The following is a 23,594-nucleotide window of genomic DNA, read 5'->3' as shown; positions in this document are numbered from 1 at the left end:
CTCACCACAGTATCCACGTGGGGCTCCACTCCCTCCACACCCCCTCAGTGTCCACTCACCCAGAAGGGAGGCTCCTGTCCTGTCCACAGCTCCTGGGGCAGCGGGTGATGGGGGAGGGGCTGCGGCGGGGGGAGCAGAGCGACCCGAGGCGAGGCTGCGAGGCCCCCAGGCGGAAGGAGAGGGCGGAATCGCTGTGGTCCCTCCTGGCCCTGCCCCGGGCTGGTTCGGCTCAAGGCAGGGGTGCCCACAGCCTCGCACCCAAAGCAGCTTCAAGGCCGGCGGGGAGAAGGCTCTGGGCCCAGACCAGCTACACAAAGCTGCGGTCTCGCCTCCCAGCTGGCGCACAGACACGCGGGGAAGCACAGTGTCCTGGGCACGGTCCTTCACAGCTCGGGGGCCAACCTGGACCTGCCCGCAACCCTACCCCATCCTTCCCAAGGGGCGACGCTGACCTCCCCACCCTGAACCACATCACGCCCGTGACAGGGTTCTAACAAGAACCAGGATCCAATGAGAACACAGCCCCCAAACTCACTCCATCTAAAAGCACGCCAAATTTTAGTCTGGTAAGGAAAAATTCGTGTTTCTGTGCAGCGTGTCTGGGAGGCGTCCGCGTTCCCAGGGCTCAACCTGCCCAAGCCTCGTGCGCCCCGCAGGTCAGCATCCACGTGTTTGGAGCTGGTGCCTGGGTTCCACGTGGACAACCGGGATGTTTCCAACTTGTTTCTTTTCCTACTGAAAGCGCAGGTTTATTCCAGCTTCATCAAGGACGCTAGGACTGGAGGCAAGGTTTTCCCGGCCTCTCACACAGCTGAATTTATAAGAAACAAGTGCAAATCAACCAATCAATGTTTTATGGAAGCTTTTCTACTAACCCAAAGGCATGCTTGAAAAATACACTATTCTTTACAGAAACCTGTTAACTTGAGGGCATCTTCCTTAGTTGTTTTTTTTTTTTCTTTTTTCCTTTGTGGGATATTCGAAAGTTTAAAACGTATGAGTCCTAACTTTGGTGGCATCTCAGCTAAAATCAAAGAATGCTAAACAGGGAGAATCCAGTGTCGTTGGCTTCTAAAACTGTAATAAAGTAACTTAATACTGTAAAACTGTTTCCTATCACAGACAAGTGATTTCAAGAACTTGCTCTTGATAGCTATTTTAAATCACCATGACTTATTTTACTATGATTCACATAAAATGAATAAAAACTATATATACTGAAATATTCCTAAATTCAAGCTGTAAATCTATGGAATACATTTTCCTATTAAAAACTGTGCAGCTTCTTTATTGATACTAAACATATACAAACCTGAGTAGTCACTGCCACAAACTGGGATTCGTGCCAGGAAGCTTGTGGCGTCTTCTAGACCACAGTCCCGGCAGGCCTGTGATGGGGACAGGTCACCTCACCTTCTAACGAGCAAATGCCTGATACTGGTTCACAACTACCTGGCGGGGCAGCTGGCCAACCAGGAGGGGCGCCGCTGTGTTGGATCAGGACCTGGGCGCCAAGCCAGGGGGCTGCCCCTCATGCTGACGGGAAGAGCCCGTTAGAGGAAACACGGCGGCCTTGCCTGCCCTCTCCTCCAGCTCCCAAATGTGAGTGGGTCAGGGCTGTAAACAGAGGAGGGTCAGCAGGGCTGCAGGCCCACCAGCCAGACTCCATCCCCACCACCCGCCCTGCAGGCTTTATGTACAATACATTCACCACCAACGACAGAAATCATCTTAAAGGCAACATGAAAACTCTGTAAACTGGACCCAGCTCCAAACACATCCAACACGAGTAGTCCCTTCCCCAAACGTATACCTGAGTGCAGCTGCCATGACAGCCCACCAGCACCGCCCCCCCAGGTCAGGATGATCTTCCCTGAACAAGAGTCTCAGGGTCTGGAAAAGCCACCAGAGTCCAGCCCATCTGGTCTCCACTCTCGCCCAGGACCTCGCGAGCAGGTGCGTCGGTGAGGAGGGGCGTCCAGGCTCTGGGACGCACGAAGTGATGCCAATGACGGGAGAGGTGGGTGGGGCTGCGCCCCCCTCCTCCCCATTCTCCACCCTCGTCATATGCAGCTTTCTGTTTCCCTGGGGCTTGTTTCCTCCTTGGACTAGCTCTGAGGGAAGCAAAATAAAGACAATTTAAACAAAATTAACATGTGTTAACTGTTGAGAACAATTAAGCTCAAGCACTCCTCTCCGTCTGGGGAAACAGCCTGATCTGGCTTCGTCAGCCAGTTCTGCTGGAGTGCGGGCTCTGAATCCTGGACTGCCCGACTCACAGCTCAGCCCTGTAGCGGCCGAGGACTCCTGCCTCCAGGGAGGCCGGGTCGGGGCAGGGGAGAGAGAGCAGGCACGGGCAGCTCAAGGCACGGCGCCCAGCACCGTGGACCAGCCTCTCTCAGATGAAGTAGGTGGGGAGGGTAAAACAGACAAGGGATGGTATCCAAGAAATGCTGGCAGCCAGTCTGGGAAAAGGGAGTTTAAATAATCCCCAAACAGCTGGTGCCGTAAGAACAGGAATAAGGGACTCGCCAGTACGGGAGGGAAGCTGCTTCCGAGGCCCCGTCAGCTGGAGTGCTTGGGCCGGGTCCTCCCAGGCTGCCCACAGGACACAAAGCCCTTTCTGGGGACAGTCTCTGCATCGACAGCAACAAACTCAAGTCCTTACTTCCTGCCACCTGGAAGAATGAGAAGACCTCTGATATTACATCATTCTGACCTGATCGAGAGGAAGTGTTGGGGGCTTATGTGGTGGCAGCCCCTCCTGTGGCGCTGCTGGTGCCGGCGTCTTTGGGAACGAGGGCCGGGACTGGGCCGGGTGCATCTGCAGTCTAGAGACGTAAGTAAGGAACGGTTAAGAATGAGCGAAGACAGACTCAGTGCAAAGGAAAAAACCTTTAATTGTGAAAAGTCTCACACAGACCCTGCCTTGACTACCCAGGAGATCAACACTGCACACTGACACAGGTGCTTCCAAGTGTGGCGGGTGAGAGATGCCTGACACCACCTGTGCAGGACTCCTGACAAAGGTGTGCAATGTGACTCTGAACATGAGAAAACAACGAGAAGAATCCAGGGTCTGGGGCACTCTGACAGCAGAAGTGGCCTCCGGACTTTGAAAAACAAAGAAAGCAAAGCCAACGTTGTAAATTAAGAGACTACACAGGCACAGCAACCGAACTAGATCCATGAACCTCGAATGGATCCTGAATGGGGAAAAAAATCAAAAAGAAGCAGAGCTACAAGGACACACTGCGGACAACTGAAGAAATCCAATAAGGCCTCCATCAGACCAGCTGACGCTACTTCCTTTGCTGGGGTAATGGCCTGGGGCTGCGCTCCAGGAGGACAGAGACAAAGATAAGACAAGAAACATAACAGGTATTCAGAGAGGCCTAAAGCAAATGCGGAAAGGTCTTCTGAGGCTGGCCCTGGGAGGGACACTCGGGTTCTTAAGGTGGATGGTGCTGGTTTTATGGTGAGGCTTTTTCAAGACTTTTGACTTGAAAACTTCCTGGATGACAGATTACCCGGGTGGGTCTATCAGAATTCTCATGGGGACAGTAATGTAACTTGCCCTAGCTCTGGATAAACCTAGTTTTTTCATTCAGTGTTAAAGGAAGAAATGAGAGGCAAGGAGTAAGCCTGGGACACCACCTGTGACCGCCCACCCCAGGTCTGAGACCCCTTCACCCAGGTGACAGCCTCTGCCTACAGCTCCCAAACGCTGGCCATCAGGTGTCCAAAATCTAACTGAACGGTCACTTAAATGCCAATTCACTTTCACGAGGGAAAAAAACACCACAGACAAAACTGGACTCCAAAGCTAGCACCTTCCCAGTAAGTCCCCAGCACCCACAACCCACATGCTCTTCCCGCGCCCACACCACGCACACCACCTTCATTACCAAGGCCGTTTTTCTTTGTTAAAACTACCATCTACTCTTTTTTTCCCTAGAAAACAGCACTCTGTGCAGCCTTACCCGGACGGTCTGTACATCTCCTGGAAAGGCACCCTCACCCCACTTCCAGGGCCCATCTGTTCCATCATCACAGCCTGGAAGTGGCCCAGGCCCTCTTCTGGATAGCGGTAGAGGGGGCACTCGGGGGACAGGCCATTGGGCTGGGCCACCACTGGGCGGTGAGGTGGGTGAGCAGCCGTGGGGGAGGAGTAAGCCCTGGGCTGGAAATGCCCGGCCGGCCGCTGCGGCGGGTAAGGAGGCCCCGCGTGCAGCATCACCCCGTGCGGGGGGCAAGCAGACGAACCGAAGCCCACCCCCGAGCTCAGCGGTGCAGGGGGCGTTCCGTAGAGATACTCGCTGGCTGACAGCGAACTCTGCCGCTTGGTAGCTGCATTGTGGTTGTCCAGATCTAAAAATTCTTTGGGACTCTCTGGCCTCTCCATAGACTCCTCCTGCTTCTCCTCTGGGCCGGGATTCTGCCCATCAGCTGTCTTGGCGACCACGGTGTCCACCCGCGCGGGGGAAGTTAAGGCAGCGCTCAGTGCCTCGCAGCCCTGCAGCCCAGCCCCAACGCTCTTATCGAGGAAGAGGGGCCTGGCAGGGGCAGGCTGAGCCGGCGGGGGCCCGCTCGGGCTTCCCGGGGCAGGGAGGTGTCTCTGCCAGTCTGAAAAGCCCTGTGGACACGAGTAATAAGGAGTCCGCGGGTAGTGATGGTAGGAAGGCTGAGGTGGCGGCTGGTAGGGGTACCTCATTCCCTGGTGGGGGCGGTACCGGGGGAAGACTCCAGAATGAGGGTCGTGGGACGGAAACGCCCGAGGGGGAAAAGGCTGAGGGTGCGGGGCTGAGGGCTTGCCCCCCATCACGGGGCCCACAGCCTGCAGGCCTGGGCCGACGTGGTACCGTGCAGTGGAGCTGGGGTACTCCAGGCCAGGCGCATACAGGGGGGCGCACGTGGGCTCGGCGGGTGGCATGGCCTCTGGTGGCGCTCTGCCCTTGCCCTCGGACCCACACAGGGAGGCTTCCACCCTCAGTCCGTTTTCAGGCAGTGCCCCCGGGTCAGCTAGGGCACACCCCTGGGCGGCTGGGCCTGCGAAGCCGCTCCCCGAGAGCCAGGCGCCCCTGCCCGCGCTCACTGGGCAGCTGTCTCCAGGCTCCGAGGACTCGCGCCTGAGCTCTGGGCCATCCGAATCCCTTCCCTGGGGCGAGCTCCGCCTGGCACAGTCGGCCTGCAGTGGGGGCGCGGGGTGAGGTAGCTGCTTGAGGAACGCCCCCTCCAAAGCACCAACACTGGCTGGTTTCTCCTCGAGCCCAGGCAAGGGATCTGCTGCAAGAAAAACGGAGACAAAGTTGCGCCTCGGGAGCTGAAACCTCAGCATATGATGGGCAGTCAGACAATGTGGACGTGGGGCCCCGGTGGCGACACCCTGATTCCCCCAACCCAGACCAGGGCTAAGGCTCTGCAGCTCCTGCAAGATCTGCCAGAGGCCTCGCGATCCCTTCCGCACTAGCAAGGGGGTGCAATCCGTGTGCCCAACTCCAAGGACATGTGAAACATGGACGGAGGGCGCGCTGGCGCTGGAACTGCAGGCCTGGTTGGGAGGCTGTGGCCTGACAGTGAGAAAGAGGGACCCGGCATGAGGACACCAGGAATGCCGGAACCCGACCTCTGCCGTCAGGACACCCGCCCCAAGGGAGTAGGGACTAGGTTCTGTTCCCCACCACACACTCAGTCATTCACACAAAACGGGGCTCAATCAGTATTTGCTGAATGGATGAAAATACACGTCTTGTCTGGACATCTTGAAAACAGGATGCCGACAGTGTTAACACTCAAAAGGCACCTTCAGCATATTACAGAAATTTAATAAACAATCAAACTAAATTACTAGACTCAATTGCTTAATTACAAACTCAGAATTCTTTTCCTTGCTATTGTGTTTAGCCATAAACACGTCTTATTATTATGATCTCTGAGGTAGGGCAGAGTTGTTGCCCAGAGGTGGTCACAATACGATTCTGGTGAGAGCTTAAGGACAAGATCAAGAATTCATGACTTTTAAGATCAACTAGGATCACAGGCTCCTGATAAACTAATGCTGGCTTTAAAGATCAAAGGTACAAGCTATACAATGATAATGAAAATGTGCACTTTTCAACATTCAGTCAACATAAAACACGGCAACACCTCACACCACACACAAAAATAAACAAGTGGGACCTAATGAAACTTACAAACTTTTGTACAGCAAAGGAAACCATAAACAAAACGAAAAGACAACCTATGGACTGGGAGAAAATATTTGCAAATTATGCGACCAACAAGGGCTCAATTTCCAAATACACAAACAGCTCATGCAACTCAACATAAAAACAAACCAATCAAAAAATGGGTACAAGACATAAATAGACATTTCTCCAAAGAAGACATACAGATGGTCAAGAGGCACCTGAAAAGATGCTCAACATCACTAATTATTAGAGAAATGCAAATCCAAACTACAAAGAGGTATCACCTCACACTGGTCCGAATGGCCATCATTGAAGAGGTCTACCAATAATAAATGCTGGACAGGATGTGGGGAAAAAAGAACCCTCCTACACTGCTGGTGGGAATGTAAATTGATGCAACCACTATGGAGAACGGTATGAAGGTTCCTTAAAAAACTAAAAATAAAGTTAACGTATGATCCTGCAATCCCACTCCTGGGCATATATCTGGAGACAACCATAATTCGAAAAGACACATGCACCCCAATGTTCGCTGCAGCACTATTTACAATAGCCAAGACACAGAAGCAACCTAAATGTCCATCGACAGATGAATGACTAAAGAAGATGTGGTATGTGTACACAATGGAATACTACTCGGCCGTAAAAAAGAATGAAATAATGCCATTTGCAGCAACATGGATGGACCTAGAGATTGTCACACTAAGTGAAGTCAGAGAAAAACAAATACCATATGATATCACTTACATGTGGAACCTATAATATGACACAAATAACGTTATCTATGAAACAGAGTCACAGACATAGAGAACAGATGTGGCTGCCAAGTGCGAGGGGAAGTGGGGGATAGATGGATTGGGAGTTTGGGATTAGCAGATGCAAATTATTACATACAGGACAGATGAACAACAAGGTCCTACTGTATAGCACAGAGAACTATATTCTATATCCTGTGATAAACCGTCACGGGAAAGAATGTATTTATTTGTGTAACTGAATCACTGCTGTAGAGCAGAAATTAATACAACATTGTAAATCAACTACACTTCATTAAGATAATAAAACGCAAACAAAACAAACAAAAATCCATGGCAACTAACAGACAGACTGCTCCAAGGTTTGGTCCTGGGACTTTTCCTCCAAAGCTGTGAATTCCAGACATGTCTGAAATCATTACTGGAAAATTTTGCTAAAGCTGGTATTCACGGAACGGGGCTTTCCTCCAAAGAAACACTAAATGGAAGTTTGAGTTCTAGGTCCACCCCCAACTTTACATGGAATCGTCATCATATTTTGCACAAGTCCAGGTGTCCCCCACTCTCTCACATGCAACACAGGCTAGATGCCTATCCCGGAAACAAGCACTGATCACACAGAGCAGTCCTGTCACCTTTCTCCTGCAGTTTCACGTTTACTCGCTTAAATGGCATTTCTGAGAAACCCCTTCAAGACTGGCTGCTCTCACTAACTACTCTTCATTCCCAGCGGCACAGATACGCACCCGAGGAGAGCAGAATGGAGAGGACTGGACGTGAAGTAAAACACTGGAAATGTATTTCCCATGGGTAACTTTCAGCACAGCAATTTTTAAGTGGGGCTGGATAATGCAGGGGTTGAGGACACGAACGCTGGACCCGGTGCGTCTGGTTCAAACCCCAGGACCCACCCAACCACCCCTGTCCCCAGAACTAGATGAAGGCAAATAACCGTCTTTGTGCCTTGGAATTTCTATCTATAAAAACGACGATGATAATAAAAGCTCCCTCAAAGGCTTGCTCTGAGAATTCAGAGGGTCATTATGGGTAAAAGTCTCAAAAAGAGTGCCTGGTACAGTAAGCACTGCCCCTGTGCAGCGATGGTCATCACAAAAATCCTTCTGACCAGGACTGGCTCAACCCAGCGTAATTTAAGGAAAAGAGGCTGGAGGCCAGTCTACATCTTGTACAACAGTCTGTGTTAAAAGGTGAGTCATTTTGAGTTCAGTGTCCTGTGTGGAGCTTCAGTGCACGTCCTGAGCTGAAGTGTCGGCTCAGCCATTTCACGAGGAACTCTGGTCTGAAGGGCCGGTGGCAAGGCCTCTGCATGGGGCCCGCTATGAGCAAGTGAATCAGACCAATAAGCACAAAGGGAAAAAGGTGGATGGGCTAGGCGTGAAGTGAGGTGGCCAGATTTATGTCCTTTCCAGATAAAATGGGGATCCTCTCTAGCAACAGGAGGTGTGAAGAGAGAGGACCTTCAAGATGGCAGAGGAGTAAGACGTGGAGCTCACCTTCCTCTCCACAAATATATCAAAAAATACATCTACATGTGGAACAACTTGTGCAGAATAACTACTGAATGCTGGCAGAAGACGTCAGACTTCCCAAAAGCCGTGTGGCCGACAGGGTCTTCGTGCTCTGGCCAGCTGTCAGGCCTGAGCCTCTGAGGTGGGAGAGCCAGGTTCCGGACACTGGACCACCAGACCTCCAGGCCCCAAGTAGCATCCACCAGCGAGAGCTCTCCCAGAGATCTCCATGTCAACACTAAGACCCAGCTCCACTCAACGACCAGATAGCTCCAGTGCTGGACACACTATGCCAAACAACTAGCAAGACAGGAACACAACCCCACCCATTAGCAGAGAGGTTGCCTAAAATCATAATAAGGTCACAGACACCCCAAAACACACCACCGGATGCAGTCCTGCCCACCAGAAAACAAGATCCACCCTCAACCACCAGAACACAGGATGGAAAAAGATATTCCATGCAGACGGAAATCAAAAGAAAGCTGGAGTAGCAATTCTCGTATCACACACACGAGACTTTAAAATAAAGACTATTAGAAGAGACAAAGAAGGACACTACATAATGATCAAGGGATCGATCCAAGAAGATATAACAATTGTAAATTTTATGCACCCAACACAGAGCACCTCATTACATAAGGCAAATGCTAACAGCCATAAAAGGGGAAACTGACAGTAACACAATCATAGTAGGGGACTTTAACACCCCACTTTCACCAATGGACAGATCATCCAAAATGAAAATAAATGAGGAAACACAAGCTTTAAATGACACATTAAACAAGATGGACTTAATTGCTATTTATAGGACACTCCATCCAAAAACAACAGAATACACTTTCTTCTCAAGTGCTCATGGAACATTCTCCAGGATAGATCATATCTTCGGACACAAATCAAGCCTCAGTAAGTTTAAGAAAACTGAAATCGTATCAAGCATCTTTTCCGACCACAACGCTATGAGACTAGATATCAATTACAGGAAAAGATCTGTAAAATATACAAACACAAACACACGGAGGCTAAACGATACGCTACTAGATAACCAAGAGATCAATGACGAAATCAAGAGAAAATCAAAGGACACCCAGAAACAGGGCTTCCCTGGGGGCGCAGTGGGCGAGAGTCCGCCTGCCGATGCAGGGGACGCGGGTTTGTGCCCTGGTCCGGGAGGATCCCGCATGCAGCGGAGCGGCTGGGCCCGTGAGCCGTGGCCACTGAGCCTGCGCGTCTGGATCCTGTGCTCCGCGACGGGAAAGGCCACAACAGTGAGAGGCCCGCGTACCACAAAAAGAAAAGAGAAAAAAAAAAAACACAAACAAATGACAATGAAAACACGATGACCCAAAACCTATGGGATGCAGCAAAAGCAGTTCTAAGAGGGAAGTTTATAGCAATACAATCCTACCTCAAGAAACAAGAAAAATCTCAAATAAACAACCTAACCTTACACCTAAAGCAATTAGAGAAAAAAGAACAAAAAAAATCCCCAAAGTTAGCAGAAGGAAAGAAATCATAAAAATCAGATCAGAAATAAATAAAAAAGAAATGAAGGAAACAATAGCAAAGATAAATACAACTAAAAGCTCATTTTTTGAGAAGATAAACAAAATTGATAAACCATTAGCCAGAGTCATCAAGAAACAAAGGGAGAAGACTCAAATCAGTAGAATTAGAAATGAAAAAGGAGAAATAACAACTGTCACTGCAGAAATACAAAGGATCATGAGAGATTACTGCAAGTAACTATATGCCAATAAACTGGACAACCTGGAAGAATGGACAAATTCTTAGAAAAGCACAACCTTCCGAGACTGAACCAGGAAGAAACAGAAAATATAAACAGACCAATCACAAGCACTGAAATTGAAACTGTGATTAAAAATCTTCCATCAAAGAAAAGCCCAGAACCAGATGGCTTCACAGGTGAATTCTATCAAACATTCAGAGAAGAGCTAACACCTATCCTTATCAAACTCTTCCTAAATATAGCAGATGGAGGAACACTCCCAAACTCATTCTAAGAGGCCACCATCACCCTGATACCAAAACCAGACACACATGTCACAAAAAAAGAAAACTACAGGCCAGAATCTCTGATGAACATAGATGCAAAAGTCCTCAACAAAATACCAGCAAACAGAATCCAACAGCACATTAAAAGGATCATACACCATGATCAAGTGGGGTTTATCCCAGGAATGCAAGGATTCTTCAATATATGCAAATCAATCAGTGGGATACACCATATTAACAAATTGAAGGATAAAAACCGTATGATCAGAAAAAGATGCAGTAAAAGCTTTTGACAAAATTCAACACCCATTTACGATAAAAACTCTCCAGAAAGTAGGCATAGAGGGAACCTACCTCAACATAATAAAGGCCATATATGACACACTCACAGCCAACATCGTTCTCAATGGTGAAAAACTGAAACCATTTCCTCTAAGATCAGGAACAAGACAAGGTTGTCCACTCTCACCATTACTGAACATAGTTTTGGAAGTTTTAGCCACAACAATCAGAGAAGAAAAAGAAATAAATGGAACCCAAATCGGAAAAGAAGTAAAACTGTCACTGTCTGCAGATGACATGATACTACAGATAGAGATCCTACAGATGCTACCAGAAAACTACTAGAGCTAATCAATGAATTTGGTAAAGCAGCAGGATACAAAATTAATGCACAGAAATCTCTTGCACTCCTATACACTAATGATGAAATACCTGACAGAGAAATTAAGGAAACACTTTCATTTGTTACTGCAACAAAAAAGAATAAAATACCTAGGAATAAACCTACGTAAGGAGACAAAAGACCTTATGACAAAAATTACGGATGACACAAACAGATGGAGAGATATACCATGTTCTTGGATTGCAAGAATCAATATTGTGAAAATGACTATACTACCCAAAGCAATCTACAGATTCAATGCAATCCCTAGCAAACTACCAATGGCATTATTCACAGAACTAGAACAAAAAATTGCACAATTTGTATGGAAGCACAAAAGAGCCCGAACAGCAAAAGCAATCTTGTGAAAGAAAAACGGAGCTGGAGGAATCAGGCTCCTGGACTTCAGACTATACTACAAAGCTACAGTAATCAAGACAGCATGGTACTGGCACAAAAACAGAAATATAGGTCAATGGAAAAGGACAGAAAGCCCAGCGATAAACCCACGCACGTTTGGTCACCTTATCTTTGATAAAGGAGGCAAGAATATACAATGCTTAAAAGACAGCCTCTTCAATAAGTGGTGCTGGGAAAACTGGACAGCTACATGTGAAAGAATGAAATTAGAACACTCCCTAACACGGTACACGAAAATAAACTCAAAATAGATTAAAGACTTAAATGTAAGGCCAAACACTATAAAACTCTTAGAGGAAAACATAGGCAGAACACTCTGACATAAATCAGAGCAAGATCCTTTTTGACCCACCTCCTAGAGAAACGGAAATAAAAACAAAAATATACAAATGGGACCTAATAAAACTTAAAAGCTTTTGCACAGCAAAGGAAACCATAAACAAGACGAAAAGACAACCCTCAGAATAGGAGAAACTATTTACAAATGAAGCAACGGACAAAGGATTAATCTCCAAAATGTACAAGCAGCTCATGCAGCTCAATATCAAAAAAAACAAACAACCCAACCCCAAAATGGGCAGAAGACCTAAACAGACATTTCTCCAAAGAAGATATACAGATTGCCAACAAACACATGAAAGGTGCTCAACATCGCTAATCACTTGAGAAATACACATCAAAACTACAATGAGGTATCACCTCACACCGGTCAGAATGACCATCATCAAAAAAATCTACAAACAGGGCTTCCCTGGTGGCGCAGTGGATGAGAGTCCGCCTGCCGATGCAGGGGACGCGGGTTCGTGCCCCGGTGTGGGAAGATCCTACATGCCGCGGAGCGGCTGGGCCCGTGAGCCATGGCCGCTGAGCCTGCGCGTCCGGAGCCCGCAACGGGAGAGGCCACAACAGTGAGAGGCCCACGTACCGCAAAAAAAAAAAAAAAATCTACAAACAATAAATGCTGGAGAGGTTGTGATGAAAAGGGAACCCTCCTGCACTGTTGGTGGGAATGTAAACTGATACAGCCACTAGGGAGAAGAGTAGGGAGGTTTCTTAAAAAACTAAAAACAGAACTACCATACGACCCAGCAATCCCACTACCGGGCATATACCCTGAGAAAACCATAATTCAAAAAGAGTCATGTACCATAATGTTCACTGCAGCACTGTTTACAATAGCCAGGACATGGAAGCAACCTAAGCGTCCATCGACAGATGAATGGGTAAAGAAGATGTGGCACATATATACAGTGGAATGTTACTCAGCCAAAAAAAGAAACGAAATTGAGTTATTTGTAGTAAAGTGGATGGACCTAGAGTCTGTCCTACAGAGTGAAGTAAGTCAGAAAGAGAAAAACAAATACTGTGTGCTAACACATATATATGGAATCTTAAAAAAAAAAAAAAGGTTCTGAAGAACGTAGGGGCAGGACAGGAACAAAGACGCAGACGTAGAGAACGGACTTGAGGACACGGGGAGGGGGATGGGGATGGGGAAGCTGGGACGAAGTGAGAGAGTGGCATGGACATATACACACTACCAAATGTAAAACAGCTAGCTAGTGGGAAGCAGCCGGAAGCAGCCGCATAGCACAGGGAGATCAGCTCGGTGCTTTGTGACCCCCTAAAGGGGTGGGATAGGGAGGGTGGAAGGGAGATGCAAGAGGGAGGGGATATGGGGACATATGTATATGTATAGCTGGTTCACTTTGTTATACAGCAGAAACTAACACACCATTGTAAAGCAATTATACTCCAATAAAGATGTTAAAAAAAAAAAAGGTGAGTGCTTAATTAACAGCTTAGAGAGCCAAAGGGCAGATGAAGGTGAGCCTGAGAATTACCTCGGCCGTTCTCAGGCTCCAGTGTTTCCCTGCTGTCCTGTGTCCGCCCAGGGTCCCCCGAGGCAGGCTTGGGGGCCGCCACGTCCACTGGGGGGAAAGGGCCAGGCGCAGGGGGCGGCACGGGTTGGCGGGGGCGGTAAGGCATGCCTGCCGGGCACCCCCGCGAGGAGAGCTGCTGCATGGCGAGCATCTCTGGGCTGTCCAGCATGGAGTCCCCGCCCTGCATTCCCCGCAGGGCCTGGGCCGGTGCTCCAAAGAGAGAACCTTGTGTTGGTGCTGGAGGGGGCTGGAACCGATGTCCACCAGGTTTACAGGGTGGTCGCATGTACCCCGAAGAAGGAACTCCGTGAGGTAGGAAGCCTGATTGTTCTGGCCACTGGTTTGGGGGGAGGGGTGCTCTCATCACTCGGGAATCTATCATGTGACCCAGAGTGCGAGGCTGGTGAGAGGGTCCTGGCACCATGGGGGGCTTCTCATCTGGCCCCAAGGGTCCTGGATTTGTAGCACCGTGATTCCCATTCCAGACTGCAGAGTGTACTCGACTCAGGTACTTGTAGGATCGGTACATGTGGCTGGGAGGGATTTCTGAACTCTCAGGAAAGGCTGGGGGTCGGGCCGGAGCCCCACCGTGCCTGGGAGGGATAAAGCCTGGCTGGAAATGAGCTGGAGGATACATAGTCCCCTCCTGGCTGGGGCTGCTCATCTGCCCGAGCAGCGAGGGTCCAGGACGCGATCCCATGTCAGCAAGGGGCGCTAGGCCCCCGCACACCGGCTTCTCGTCGGGGGGGCCTCGGTGATGGTTAATTCCAGCTGGAGGCTGGCAACAAGAAAAGAGATGTGCTTACCACAAGGTAATGGGAAATTACAAGTCCAATTTAACCTGGGGAGAACTGTATTTCTGAAACGCACCTTTGTACCTGTGCATGCTGAGCCGTTTGCTTACCTGCACTGCTAAAGGCTGGGGATGCTGTCCAGGCCCGCCGGGGTGCGGCTCTGGGGCTCCAGAGGAGACACGGATGGTGGCAGGATCCGACCCTCGGAGAGGACAAAACGTTCCCTGTCCTGCTGGCCTCTGGAGGGCATGGAGCAAAGGCAAGAAGAAGAAGAGAAGAGGCACACCCTTCGCATCCGGAAGACGAATGTCCTGCTGGAGGACAAGGCCGCCACCTGCTCCGTGCGCACACTCACCACAGGAGGGCCCAGAGCAGGGGCTTCCCGTCCTTGTCTCTCCCCAGAGCCGCCTCCGCCAGTGTTCTCCCCAACTGCTCCCCTCGTGAAGGGTTCACTTACATACTGTATGTACCTCTGTGCCTTGAACTTAAAAGGGGTTAATAATGCCCGTGCTGAGAATGTGTGGTTCAAATGATTTCGAAAAAGAAGGATTTAAAATAAAGGAAGGATAGAGGAAGGGCAGACAGGGAGAAGAGACCACCCATAAGCAGGACACCATGTTGGGAGAGGATCTACTGAGAAGGCTTCACGCCCCGCCCCAGCCCTCAACCAGGGGAACCCACGATGGGACAAAGCTGCTCCTCACCAGCTGGCTTGCGAGGGGCGCCTGGCTGGGTCCACCGTAATGCAGGGGTCCAGGGAGGCTGCGGCTGCTCGGGATGCCCACCTCGCCAGGGGGCTGCGCAGAGCCGCGGCTCTCACCGGCCGCAGAGGATGCAGCGCGGCGCCCAGGGGGCAGCGACTTCCCCCCGTTCTCCGCAGGCTGCTGCTTCCGGCCAGGCGCCTCCGAGTCCCGGGAGCGGGTGCACACGTGGCTGCGTGCAGCCCGACCACGCCTCTTCTCCCGCTTCTCCTCCTCTCTGACCCAGAATTCTTCGTCCGTGTCCCCATCCTCACCAGGAAAATGCTTCAGCATTGCGCGGTGGAAGCACCTCTCCAGGTTGTCCGACATCTTGGTGTACTCTGCGGGGGACCGAGGCCTGAGCCCCGCTGGGCAGGCCCCCAGACCTCCGCCCACAAACATGCAACGGGGCAGCCCCGGGCTCGACTGCGCGGCTGCCTGGGCTGCAGCGCTTCCTATGTTGTAGGGCTATGGACACGAGACCAGAACAAGAAACCAGTACACGGTTTTCTGGCCTCCAGCCTGTGTGGCTGGGACAGTGAGCCCAGTACCCCAAACCGGTAAAAATTGAATTCTTTAATGCCAAACCGCAGAAACATTAAGTACAATCACTGAATCCGTCTAGTAAAAAAAAGAAGGCATCGTGAGCTCCAGTTTCAGCACCTGGCGCGACACGGGCTGTGTCATCAGAGGTCTGCTGTGTGATGCAAAGGTGGCTGACGGTGGGGGCCGAGGACAAATAGACCCAGGCGGGCCTGGGGGAAGACGAGGACCCGGGCCGCGAGCCACCGCTGCCCCTCTGGCCAGGTGGGGCGGGACAGGGCCCGCACGCCCATCCCACAGCGTTAACACACATTCTCCTGATGGTCCCCAAGGAAGGTCTGAATCTCTGGAAGGTGTGTTTCTAAAAGAGGGGGAGTGTTACTCTTGGTCCTGCTGGAGTGCCCGTGTGCATCCACAGCCACCCCTCTTGTACTTACCGCTACTTTCCCCGTTATATTTTCGACAGTTCCTGAACATAGTCTTCATGTCATTCACAAACTCCTCCTTGGAACAGTATAAACCTCCATTCAGTTTCTTCTCCATGCTTGAAATATCCATGGGGACCTACAACAGGACACGTTAATTATCACAGGCTGGAGAACACAGCATCCTGCAGGTCCTGCGAGGCGGAACGATCACAGCATTAGGAGCTGCTCAGAAGCCTGGGGTGCACCCAGCAGCCCTGACCCTTGAGGGGCAGCAGGTGAACGTACACACAGCAACACAGACCACTAAAGATGCACACACCACAGTCGCGCACAGCTGACAAGGCCACCTCTACCTTGATAATCTGGTAATAGTTAGGGGCATACGATTCATCCACTGGTTCCAAAAAGGGCCAGGAATCCTTGTGAGCCTTCACCACGTCCAGAACTGAGGGCCAAAGAGGAGAGCTGGGTTAACACACCGACGTGGGAACACACTTAGGCAGAACACGGGAGCTGAGTGTGGGAACTGACCTTTGTACATGGCAGTGAAATCGTCGTCCAGCTCAAAGCTGTAAATCAGAAAAGAAGAGATTAGCGGTAGCTGAGACCACCTTCTCTCCTCGGAGCTCTTGCTCCAACCTCACACACAGCTCACTTGCGCCCAGGTTTGGAACAGTCCCAGTACACCTTTGTTAAGGAAAGCCTGTAACACTGAGAACGCTCCTGACAATGCGACGGGGATGAGGGCCAGCATACGTCAGCCGAACAGGACCACCACCTTTTCCATCTACAAAATGATGGTTTCGTGAAACTCATTTATGATTCCGTAACGTTCGTGATTTAATAGCACACTCTTTGCCAGGTTTTACTCTACTCTAGTAAGTACTTCTGTGATCTAAAGAATAATAACCCAGCAAGTCAGACAGCAGCGGAAGGAGCTCACGAGCACTGGCCACGACCCCCACAGAGGGCTGTTCTAAGGACACGACGAGGCAGGCTTGGGGCCACTCAACACTCACGGGTCTCTCGTCCTCTTCTCTTCCCGCGGAGGGGAGGGAGGGTCCAAGTGGGACAACTCGGGGGGGAGCGCCTTGCCCTGAGCCAGCAGCCAGGCCCTCTCTTCCCTGAGCTTCCTTCTCTTGGCGCGATCTGCGTGAACACAAAGCACAGGTGCGTCGGGCTCCAGAGGGGCAGACGTCTGTTCTGAGAGGAGGAAACAGATCACCAAACGCTGACTTCTGCTCCCTTTGAGTCCTCTCTTTGCTAATTCGGATGGTGCTAGAGATGCAATGCTTTGTGGACCCACTTCCTCTTAGTCCTACCAAGTTCAGGTCGGGGGGTGAGGGAGGAAGGCGGCCCCGGACGGGGACGGGGAAGACCAAGAGAGAAGGAAAGCAGAATTACAGGGACAGGGAAAAGCAGAGCACTGACTGAGGGTCACCCTCTCTGACAACCCCAAGGCCTTCCTAACTTCCCAGCAAGAAGACAACATCCCCTTTTTAGGACCAGCCCTCAATCCAAACACACCCAGGACGGTACAAGCCCATCGCAGCTCTCACACCAGCTATCCTTGCTCGGCGGCCACCCCACCCACGGCAGCTGGTGCGCCCTTGCCAGCGCAGGAGGAGGGCTCCTGCGAGCGAGGGAAGAAGCCAGCTGGGTGGGCCAGGAGCTGGAAGAGGGAGGGCGTCTTCTGGCTCCCAGCTGTGGCCACAAGGAACACCCTGGCACTGCCCTGCTGGCCTGCCTGGCCCTCGCGCCAGCAGCGCGGGAGAGAGGCAAGGGGTGCGGGACCACCAGAAGGCAAGACCCGCCGACGGAGAGAGGCCCGGGGAGGTGCCCGGGGGGGGGCGCCACAGGCCTGAGCCTGCAGACAGCGTGCTCTCCCCAAGCTCCCTCTGCCCCTACTTCATGCTCATTTATAAATAAACCTTTAAGTGTAAGAGAATCTGTATCTGCTTCAATTAATCAGAGGCACTTTGCTATGAACGACGTTCAAAACTGTTTTTTAACAAAGAGAATGATTTCAAGCTTAAAGAAAAGTATAACCAAATGAACGAATATCCGCATACCAAGCTGTCAAACTTTAACATTAGGACTCTGATTCTTTGCATCGTGAGAACCACCCTTTCGAGAGAGGCGCCTTCCCGAGCACGGGTGAGCCCCCCAGGGTCCACGGCAGCAGGGACCTGCCAGGTGCACTGCGGAGCCTTTACAGGCTCACAGCTACTCCTTCACAAGTGACGCAAGCGAGCTACCTCGCTCTCACATCGAGGGGGACATTTTTAGCATTTTTTCTATCCTGATACATATGACGTGGAATTCTGATGTTTCTGTTTGCCTTTTCCTGATTGGAATGACACAACGTATTTTCATGTTTATTATCCTCTTCTGTGAATACCCTGCTTATATACTTTGCCTTTTTTCCCTGTGGGTTGTTGGATTCCTAAATGATTTGGAGAAGTGCTTTTAAATAACGTGGATAAGAAGTCTTTATTAAAACTATCTTCTTCCATACCTGATTTGTCTTTTCACTTTGTTTAAGGTGTTTTAGTCATTTGTAAATTTTAAACAATTAATGTCATCGAGTATATCAATCTCCTTCCCCCGTAGTTTATGCTTTTGTTACTTAAATTCTTTCTGTCCCAGCATCTTAAAGACCCTCACCTATGTTTTCTTCAAAAAGCTTTTGGCCTTTAGCCCATCAGGCGGCAATGGTGCTGGCAGCGCCTGGTGAGGAACCAGGTCTGTTTCTGGCTGTTCACTGCCAGGTCTCACTACCCATCTCCAAGCCAGTAACACTCTCCCACATTCACGGCAGCTTTTATTCTGTTATCTGGTAGAATGAGTGTCCTGAACATATCGATTTTTAAAATTATCTTGGCTATACTTGGCCCTCTGCTCTTCTGTATGAATTTCAGGAACATAAAATGATTTATTTAATATTTAACATCAAATACTGAGTCAAGGTCAAACTTACCCACTTGTTCAATAATTTTAAGTTGGTTTGTTCAAATCAAATCCAAAAAGGTCCAGACAGTGCATTTGGTTGGTACGTCTCTTAAATTTAGTGGAATGTGTAACAATGTCCTCTTCCAATTCATCTGGTGGAGAAATTGGGTCATTTTGTCTTGGTAGAATTTCCCACGTTCCGGATTTAGCAAGTGGCATTCTCATCACAGTGTTAATGTGCCCTGTGGTAGTTCTATTGAGGGCCTTTGACCAGACAAACGGTGTGTTTCTTGGCAATGTTATTCCATAGGTGATGCCTGTACTTCCTTTTTCATCACCTCAGCAGACACAATATATGGTTACCTTTTCTTCTGTGGTGTTAAATTCCATTAGTGTTTACCTGATCCTTCCATTATAAAGTTCCTATACTTAAAGATCAAACACAGTTCCAAGATAGAAGTAAACTGTAGAGAAAATTATTTGTGTGATTGTTTTCTCAATAATTCCAAGGTATATACCTAGTACTACGTGTAAATATATGTGGGACAGAAGTGAACTCAACACATGTAACTGGATGCTTTAGGGCCGAGCAAAAACTCTAGCACGCAGGGCAGGGAGCAAACTACTTTTGTTAAACACACACACACACACACACACACACACACACACACACACACACACACACACACACACACACACACACACACACACACACACACACACACACACACACACACACACACACACACACACACACACACACACACACACACACACACACACACAGTTTTATAGAAACACAGCCCTGCATGGCCGCCAGGGCCCTTCACAGAAAGTTAGTTGACCCCTACTGCAGGGCATTAGGACTCAGCAGTCTCCTGGAAGCTTGGTTGAGGAAAGCTTTGTCTAGATCCACCGTTTCGTTACTTGTTACTCTAATTCTAGTATTTCTGCTAAATTTATTGACCGAATTCTTCTTTTCTCATCAATTATTTTCATATTCAAAATAAAACATAAAGAGGAAACAAAATGCTTCATCCTTCGATTTTTACCAGTTACTGTTTAAAACTTTTATTCCATTCATTTAAACTAAACAGACAGACCAACATAACCCAGTTCTCTCACTTCCCCACCAACACTCTGCCTCCTGTGACCAACGATCTGTTCTATCTAATGAGCTTTTTTCTTTAGAGATTCCACATATAAAACGGCTCATCCTGTGCTTGTCTTTCTCTGACTTATTTCACTTAGCATAATGCCCTCTAGGCCCACTCATGTTGTGGCAGATGGCAGGATTTCACGCTTTTTTTTTAATGGCTAAACATTACTCCATTGTGTGTGCACCAACTCTTCTTTATCCATCTAGTGATGGGCACTTAGGTGGCTTCCGTATCTTGACTATTATACATCTTGCTATGAACATGGGTGTACATGTATCTTTTATTATAATTAGTTTTGTTTTCTTCAGATAAATACCCAGAAATGGAATTCCTGGATCATATGGTAGTTCTATTTTTCGTTTTTTGAGAAATCTCCATAGTGGCTGCACCAACTTACATTCCCACCAACAGCGCACGAGGTTTTGCTCTAATCCACATCCTCGCCAACACTGGTTATCGCTTGTCTTTTTGATACTAGCCATTCTGACAGGTGTGAGGTGGTATCTCATTGTGGTTTTGACTTGACATTGAGCATCTTTTCTATGTCTTCTTGGGGAAAATGCCTATTCGGGTCCTCCTTTTTTTTTTAAAATAAATTTGTTTATTTATTGGTTGCGTTGGGTCTTCGTTGCTGCACACGGGCTTTCTCTAGTTGTGGTGAGCAGGGGCTACTCTTCGTTGCAGTGCGCGAGCTTCTCATTGCCGTGGTTTCTCTTGCTGCAGAGCACGGGCTCTAGGCACATGGGCTTCAGTAGTTGTGGCACGTGGGCTCAGTAGCTGTGGCTCATGGGCTCTAGAACACAGGCTCAATAGTTGTGGTGCACGGGCTTACTTGCTCCGCAGCACGTGGGATCTTCCTGGACCAGGGATCAAACTCATGTCCCCTGCGTTGGCAGGTGGATTCGTAACCGCTGCGCCACAAGGGAAGTCCCAAGGTCCTCCATTTTTTAACTGGATTGTTTGGGCTTGGTGGTTTTGTTTTTTGGGGGGATTTTTGCTATTGACTTGTATAAGTTCTTTACCTCCTTGGGGTATTAAGACTTTATTAGGTATATGATTTGCAAATATCTTCCCCCAATCAGTAGGTTGTCTTTTCATTTTGTGTATGGTTTCCTTTGCTGTGCAGAAGCTATTTCGTTTGCTGTAGGCCCACTTGTTTATTTCTGCTTTTGTGGCTTTTGCCTTTGTAGTAAGATCCAAAAAACCATCGCCAAGACAGATGTCAAGAAGCTTACTGCCTATGTTTTCTTCCAGGAGTTTTATGGTTTCAGGTGTTACATTCAAGTCTGTATGTCATTTTGAGTTAATTTTTGTGTATGGGGTGAAGCAGTGGTCCAGTTTTGTTTTTTTTTTTTTGGCTGTACCAGGTCTTAGTTGAAGCCAGTGGGCTCCTTAGTTGTGGCACGTGAACTCTTAGTTGCAGCATGCATGTGGGATCTAGAGTTCCCTGACCAGGGAGGGATCGATCCTGTGTTCACTGTGTTGGAAGGCAGATTCTTAACCACTGCACCACCAGGGAAGCCCCGGTGGTCCAGTTTTTCCAAAACCATTTATTGAAGAGACTGTCATTTCTGCATTGTATATTCCTGGACTGGTCCTAGACTTTTGTTTGTAGGAAGGTTTTCTTGATGACCAATTCAATCTCCTTACTAGTAGTTAATCTGTTATGGTTTTCTATTTCATCATGATTCAGTCTTGGTAAGTTGTATGTTTCTAGAAATTTATCCATTTCTTCTAGGTTGTCCAGTTTGTTGGCAATGTTAACTGTTCTCAGTAGTCTCTTACGATCCTTTGTATCTCTCTGGCACCAGCTGTAATATCTAGTGTTCACTTCTGATTTTATTTATTGGAGTCCTCTTTTTTCTTGTGAGTCTAGCTAAAGGTCTGTCAGTTTTGTTCATCTTTTCAAAGAATCACCTCTTGGTTTCACTGATCTTTTCTATTCTTTTTAGTTTCCGTTTCATTTATTTTTGCTATGATCTTTATTTCCTTCCTTCTAACTGTGGGATTTTTATGTTCTTCTTTAGCTGGTTCCTTGAGGTGTAAAGTTGGTTTGTGTATTTGAGACTTTACTTTTTTCTTGAGGTAGGCATTTATCAAAACTTTCTTCTTAGAACTGCTTTTGCTGCATCCCATAATTTTTGGTATCTTACATTTTCATTTTTGTCTTAAGGTATTTTGATTCTCTTTTGGATATTCTTTTACCCATTGGTTGTTCAGGAGCACATTGTTTAATCTCCCCATGTTTGTGAATTTTCCAGTTTTCTTCGTGTTATTAATTTCTAGTTTCATACCAGTGTGAGTGGAAAATATTTCCATCCTATTAAATTTATTAAGATTTTTTGGTGGCCTAACGTTTCATCTATCTTGGAAACGTTCCATGTGCACTTGAAAAGAATGTGGATTCTGTTGCTTCGAGATGGAATGTTCTGCAAATATCTGTTAAGTCCATGTCTATCTGGTCTAACATATAATTTAAGGTTTGTGTTTCCTTATTGATTTTCTGTCTAGATAATCTGTCCATTGATGTCAGTGGGGTATTAAAGTCCCCCACTATTATTGTTTTGCTGTCTATCTCTCCCTACAAGTCTGTTAATATTTGCTTTATATATTTACATACTCTTCTGCTGGGTGTATAAATACTGGCAAATGTTATATCTTCTTGAAGACTGACCCCTTTTTCATTATATATAGCTCCTCTCTATCTCTTACTACAGTCTTCATTTTGAAGTTTATTCTGTCTTATATATGGACAGCTACTCCAGATTTTCTTGTGGTTTCCATCTGCATGGGTATCTTTTTCCATCCCTTCACTTTAGTCTGTGTGTGTCCTTACATCTAAAGTGAGTTTCTTGTAGGCAGAATATAGATGGATCTTGTTTTTTCTTTATCCATTCAGCCACTCTGTGTCTTTTGACAGGAGAATTCAGCCCATTTACATTTAAAGTAACTATCAGTAGGTATGTACTTATCGCCATTCTGCTAACTGCTTTGTGGCTGCTTTTGTAGTTTGTTTCTTTCTTCTCTTGCTCCCTTCCTTTGTGGTTTGATAACTATTTTTAGTGATATGCTTATAATTCATTTCTCTTTATCGTGTATTTACTGTAGGTTTTTGCGTTGTGGTTACCATGAGGCTTACATATAATAACTTACATCTACAACAGTCTATTTTAAGTTGTAATAACTTAAATTCAACCCCATTCTAAGCTCATCATTTTTACTCTCCACTCCCATGTTTTATACTTTTGATGTCATGTTTCACATCTTTTTATCTTGTTTATCCTTTAATTATTATAATCATAGTTATTGTTACTACTTTTGTCTTTTAACCTTCATACTAGCTTTATAGGCAATTAATCCACCACCTTTATTATGTATTTACTTTTCCAGTGAGATTTATCCTTTCATGTGTCCCTGTTACTAATAAGTGCCCTTTCTTTTTAATTTAACAAAGTTCCTTCAACATTTCTTACAAGTGGTGATGAACTCCTACACTTTTGCTTAAATGCAAAGCTC

At 48.0% G+C, this 23,594-nt stretch overlaps 1 protein-coding gene across 4 annotated transcripts in view; it reads right to left on the bottom strand.

Annotated features, from left to right (window-relative positions):
- Window positions 1–1,080: 1,080 nt before the first annotated feature.
- The window catches only part of LOC132528589 (chromatin remodeling regulator CECR2), a 154,830-nt gene continuing 132,316 nt past the window's right edge, over window positions 1,081–23,594 (bottom strand). Inside the window, exons 9-18 of one of the 4 annotated variants that reach the window (XM_060164453.1) lie at window positions 16,986–17,115; window positions 16,498–16,535; window positions 16,320–16,411; window positions 15,976–16,102; window positions 14,960–15,336; window positions 14,366–14,494; window positions 13,423–14,239; window positions 3,984–5,286; window positions 2,720–2,831; window positions 1,978–2,114 (exon numbers count right to left, since the gene is read on the bottom strand). In XM_060164453.1, coding sequence (XP_060020436.1) covers window positions 2,109–2,114; window positions 2,720–2,831; window positions 3,984–5,286; window positions 13,423–14,239; window positions 14,366–14,494; window positions 14,960–15,336; window positions 15,976–16,102; window positions 16,320–16,411; window positions 16,498–16,535; window positions 16,986–17,115 — 3,131 coding nt within the window. In that variant the 3' untranslated portion in view covers window positions 1,978–2,108. Of the gene's footprint in view, window positions 2,115–2,719; window positions 2,832–3,983; window positions 5,287–13,422; window positions 14,240–14,365; window positions 14,495–14,959; window positions 15,337–15,975; window positions 16,103–16,319; window positions 16,412–16,497; window positions 16,536–16,985; window positions 17,116–23,594 lie in introns of all 4 variants that reach the window. The other 3 variants (XM_060164456.1, XM_060164454.1, XM_060164455.1) reach the window with 3 other exon arrangements.

Source organism: Lagenorhynchus albirostris, chromosome 11, assembly GCF_949774975.1.
Source record: "Lagenorhynchus albirostris chromosome 11, mLagAlb1.1, whole genome shotgun sequence".
Classification (NCBI taxonomy): Eukaryota; Metazoa; Chordata; class Mammalia; order Artiodactyla; family Delphinidae; genus Lagenorhynchus; species Lagenorhynchus albirostris.
Note: the sequence above shows the minus strand (reverse complement) of the source record. Positions and strands in the feature narration are given on the sequence as shown.